The sequence below is a fragment of the Opisthorchis viverrini genome (assembly GCF_000715545.1).
Source record: "Opisthorchis viverrini unplaced genomic scaffold opera_v5_12, whole genome shotgun sequence".
Lineage (NCBI taxonomy): Eukaryota > Metazoa > Platyhelminthes > Trematoda > Opisthorchiida > Opisthorchiidae > Opisthorchis > Opisthorchis viverrini.
The window spans coordinates 2,471,317-2,476,691 of record NW_008751668.1 but is presented as its reverse complement, the minus strand read 5'-3'; the positions used below and the strand labels follow the sequence as shown (position 1 = coordinate 2,476,691).

General features: G+C 40.9%; 1 protein-coding gene across 1 annotated transcript in view; it reads right to left on the bottom strand.

Moving 5' to 3' along the window:
- The window catches only part of T265_01158 (hypothetical protein), a gene marked incomplete at both ends in the record, with an annotated part of 66,719 nt that overhangs the window by 42,609 nt on the left and 18,735 nt on the right, over positions 1-5,375 (bottom strand). Inside the window, 2 exons of the mRNA XM_009165119.1 lie at positions 934-982; positions 2,969-3,121. Of these exons, the coding sequence (XP_009163383.1) occupies positions 934-982; positions 2,969-3,121 (202 nt within the window). The remainder of the gene's footprint in view (positions 1-933; positions 983-2,968; positions 3,122-5,375) is intronic.

The following is a 5,375-nucleotide window of genomic DNA, read 5'->3' as shown; positions in this document are numbered from 1 at the left end:
CACCTCGGAATGATTGTGGTAAGCTAGCACTAAGTCCCTTCTCCGTCCACCTTTACTCTTTCCTTTACAATAAGGCTTTCAAATAAATCATGGTTGTACGGCAATGAAGCATCGGTGTTGAACACTGATTTCATGCTGTCGATGATGATGATGATCTGAAAACTGCCTGCAGTTTTTCCGGTAATTTTACCGGAACGAATTTTTCTCAGCGCAGCTAGAAGGAGCCCTGCTTTCTGGCTTATGTATTCTAAGAACATCTCTATTGCAATGCAACTATGGGAAATCGATTTAATCAGGAAAATGAGAGTTTCTAGAATTTTTTTCCCACGCTGATGAGGATAACTGTTGTTTATTATTGTCATTAGTGGTAGGTGTGTCCGAATAATCATTGTCAGTGACAAATGACGGTCACTTTAGAGGGGTACACAGCGGACAGATGATTTTACGCTCAATTCGCCTACATGGGCTCGGCCGCGGTGACATGTTTCCTGAACATATCCAGTGACCTTGTCACCACAAAAAAAGCAAATCCATTAGTGTTGGTGCTAAAAATGTTTATTTATTAAACCATTCCACCTAATTACAAAAGAACATAGCATCTGGAAGCAAATTACTGTCTTTCTGTGATTTTTACATCGGCAAGTTGCCGGAGACAGAAGCAAGAAACCCTTAGCATATTTTATATTAAATGTTATATGCCACCTTTTCTGGTTGGGCTAAAGTTATTCGGGACGTGCTTCACGCAAATCCTCATAATTAGCACTCTGTATTATATAAAATCTATGTAGTCTTTGTATGGCTTTTATTATACATTTCTCCCATACTTCTCGCTAGAGCGAATGTTCTCAGAAGTTACAGTGTATAATGAAGTAGCACACCCTTCTCTTTGGGCTATTGAGTATAACATGGGAAATAAAAGAGGCTGAACCTTACCTTTCTGTAACTGCAGACTCAGTTTGCTCCTTAGTTTGCTTCCATATGTCTGCGAGAAAAAAGAAACAAAAGACGAGTTTTGAGTGTCTGATGGTCTCACAGTTATTTGATTGCTGTTTTCTAGATCTTGTAATATTTTTTTCACTATTTTTGTCGCAAAGATGTTTTCTATGAAGGAAAAACAATCATCGTGTTGGCGATGTACTCGAATAATGAAAACCGATAAGTAAACAATTTACAGTGAAAGTGATACAAACAGAATTAGGCCATGTATAGACGTAATACACTACTGAAAACATCATAAACGAGAGAATTGGTAGGGTTCCAGGTGAGACTTTCGGGAAACCAAATTTGTTTGAGAATGAAAGAATTAGGATATGTTTGCATCCAAAGTCCTCTTTCCAGCGGCGTTTGTAGAATACAGTTTGAGCAGTCATTGGGAGATACACATTAATAAAGTGCAATGACACCATGAAGAAAGATAACAACAAAAGTTACTTCACAAAAGGTCTCATTCTTGCGTGCTATGTATCACGTGTTAGATGTAAAAATTTTCTTTCCTCCGGGCATGGCTCTATCATTGTCTACCAAAATACTAGACATTCTCGTTCTGCGTATGAACAAACAACAAGGTTGCGCCAGTTGTCTGTTTTGTACATCAATGTTGCCGAATCGGTTCTGGAAGCGTCAGGCCAGTTTATATCTAAAAAGACATTGTCTTCCTAATTCCTGCTCCAAAACAAAACCCGTACTCAAAATCAGCAAGCAAACTGATTGTCCTGGCTGATCTTTCAGTCTTTCGCTCTGAACTAGGCCCAACGAAATGCTCTCGACTGCGTTGAGCACAGGAATTCGTAACCATCGAAAACAGTCGAATTGATGGTGTTTACTGGTCTACCACGAAATGAGTGCATAGTAACTAGTGTTCATTGGTTAGAGACCCACTCATGCACTAAATGGCGCGAACTCATGCGAGCTGTTTATTTCCCTCGGTTACTGCCTCTGGTGCGTAGCTGAAGCGAGTGGCCAAGTAATCTTCAGTGCGCCATAACGCTTTCATGGCCGTGACTATTTTTCGCGTGATTAAACCTCATTTTATTTTGGCTGTGGGACGGCCCCAGAGATATCTTTTTTCTTTTGCATATTTTTCTGCTGGGTAAAAGTTTTCACACCAATAGTTTTTCACGCAGCTATCGGACGAAAAAGTAATAGTTCATTTTAAATCTGTTTCTAATAACTGAAGGAAGTAAAACCACGTTTACCCGGTGGTGTAAACCTGAACAAGCCTGTCAGCCGCAAAGCTGTCACATTTTTAATAAATAGGGACGTTTGTCAAACCGTTAAAATCAAAAATTCAAAAACTTGAGAGCAAGTGGCCGGACACTCAAACAACCAAGCACAGGCCTGGTAAAATGATATCGGATGTTTCTGGACGCTGGAAGAGGGGCATGTTTATGTGGATAGTAGTGTCTTGAAATGAATTCTACAAATACAAAAACGAAGATTCGATGTTAGCAAAATACGCACATTTGCAAACTAATTTGGCTTTGTGAGAGACTTACCTGCAACCCAGCTGAATCTCTCGTTTGTGATGTTTCCAGTAAACTGAATGTTCTGCACCAGGCTGCCTCAGGTTTCAGTCGCTACGATATTCAAGATATCGCGATGCATGTATATTTGTAATGCACTAATCACAAGGTTGCTGAAACTTCGTAGACAGCCCACGACCGGTTTCGCCCTTCTTGGGGCTCATCAAGTAGGCGAAGTCCCCGAGCTTCCGTCAACCTTATGTTCTACTTGAAGCCAAATTGCACGAAATTAGCAAAATACACTCATCTACAAACTACTTTTGTTTTTCGAGAGACGCGCCTAAAACCCAGCTGAATCGCTCATTTGTGATGTTTCCAGGCAACTGAATGTGCTGCACCAGGCCACCTCATTTTTCATCGCTACGATATTCAAGATATCACTAATTTCGTGCAATTTGGTTTCAAGTAGAACATAAGATTGACGGAGACTCGGGGACTGCGCCTACCTGATGAGCCCCAAGAAGGGCGAAAACGGTCGTGCGCTGTCGACGGATTTTCAGCAACTTTATGAGTAGTGCAATGCCCATGAAAGCCATTAAAATGGTTGAGGAGGTCTAATTTTTCAAAACTGTAGCTGATTGCTTGTAACCGCGTAGTCCCTGTTAGTCAGTGCTAGATCCACCATCCCGGTGGATTGCTTACAGACTGGTATAGTTACGTCTCAGTCTAAGTCCTCACCACCATAATTTTTTTCTAACAAACATACAAAATAAGCAGTTACATTAGGGATCATTATCTGCTTACTAACCTGCATCAGTCAAAATCAAAATTTGTTGAACCAACACAGTGTAGCGTGACAGGTGATGTAATCGTCAAAGGCAACTCCGGAATGGTACAGTTATAAGCCATAACTTTATAGCCAGCATTATTAATAAATCTCTTTTCATGGTAAAAAGCTGCTCTGATTGTCGTAAGTTTGTAAACCGACAGTCCATAAATTAAACAGGTATTCCAGTGCAGATATCAGACATACCAACAGACATACCAACAACATACTACTCAAACTAATCTTCATGACAAGTGACGTCACCCACTCAAAAATGATGGGGTTTTTTGTATGAAATAACACAGTGTGTAAGTGTGGTGTAGAATTCCGACGGCCTACCGTTGATTTTGCCGTTTCTGGGGGTCCATCAAGCACGTACAGTCCTTGAGTGCTCACCAATCGAAATAGCTTCCCCCTTGCATGGCATCTAAACAAATAGCATTCAACATGGCCTATCCGTCAACTCTACTTCAAGTGCCCGTATATTGGATGGCCTAAGGTTCATTATGCAAGGCAATTATTTAAAGTTACCATGACACAGATCTTCCGGAGATTCCTCTTTGCGAAACCATTCGGTGAACTCGCTCTGTATTATATCGCCCACCACGGATATACTTTTCATAATAACGAGCAAATTTAGCAGTTTCTCTCTAAAATATCTTTTGCCTTTAAGTTTCAACAATCAATTTTACTGCATTCGTCTCAATGCCACCAACTCCCCCGAGTTCACAGTTCATTTCAAATCCTAAATCGATCAATTTTGTACGCTATGATGATTTTTGTCTCTGTTTTGTTATTTGTTGGCGTTGTTTGTGGAAAAATATGTTAGAGGGGTTCGCATTTTCCAGGATAGATTGCAAAATTGGTGGTTGAAATCGTGGCCTCTCTTTCTACAACCATGGCCAAATCCACCAGAAGGAAAACTCGTACCTTCATTTCTCATTTCTGTGGGCCCCGTATGCAACCTGTTTAACCCGTGAAAAATCGTTCTTTCACAAAAACTGGCCATTTGTTCATTTTTTAAACAATTACAAGAAGGAAAGGATAGATAAGTGGTTCAAGGATGCAGACGCTGGTCAAAGGAACGTTTACAAATACGAGGGAAGATATCGTTTTGTACTTGAACTCACTCTGTGATAGAAAGTATTCTAAAGCAATTCCATCTTTATTGCGAGTCATCAGCAGTGCGTATTTTACGAAACTCTAGAGAGTCTCGAATCGGCGATCTCTCGGATGGTAGTTTGGACACCAAATATTTCTACCACAAGTGGCTGAGAGGCAGTGTGATTAACTTTTACAATGACAGGAAAAAGTGCGCCAATTCTGTCGTTTATCGTGATCGGAATATATTTCTGTTCTATCGGCAACTAAAACAATTCACAGACGCAATTCACATGCGTAGCATCATATTTGTTCCCCAGGACGTTGGGCCCTTTTTATTTCCTTATGGTCAACCATCTGTTGCTTCTAGTCCTGGCAGTATTTCGACAAGCAATGTAACGATGAATCATTACTTTCATTGACGGATATACACTCATTTGCAAACCAATTTGGTTTTTCGAGAGACTCACCTGAAACCCAGCTGAATCTCTCGGTTTTGATGTTTCCAGGCAACTGAATGTGCTGCACCAGGCCGCCTCATGTTTCGGTCACTAAGATATTCGGGATATCTCGATAAACATACATTTTATAATATATATTCGCTAATTTCGTGCAATTTGGTTTCAAGTAGAACATAAGATTGACGGAAAAGCGGGGACTGCGCCTACCTGATGAGCCCCAAGAAGGGCGAAACTGGTCGTCGACTGTCGAGGAGTTTTCAGGAACCTTATGAGTAGTGAGTGCATTAGATTACTTTATTGCTTCTGACATGGCTGTGTCCCAACCCATCTTGAAGTGCACGAAGACTGTTTTACCCAGCTAAGCTGTCTGAATTTCCACTGCTGCAGTTTGCGTACAAAAAGTGGTGTGTCACGAGCTAGCGCATGTGCCGCATTGCTCGTTTTTGAATAAGGTTTTCTCTTTCCCCTTGTTTAGTTGTCCGCTTCTAATGGCATAGTTGAAGAGTCCTGCCCTGAATAGCTCTA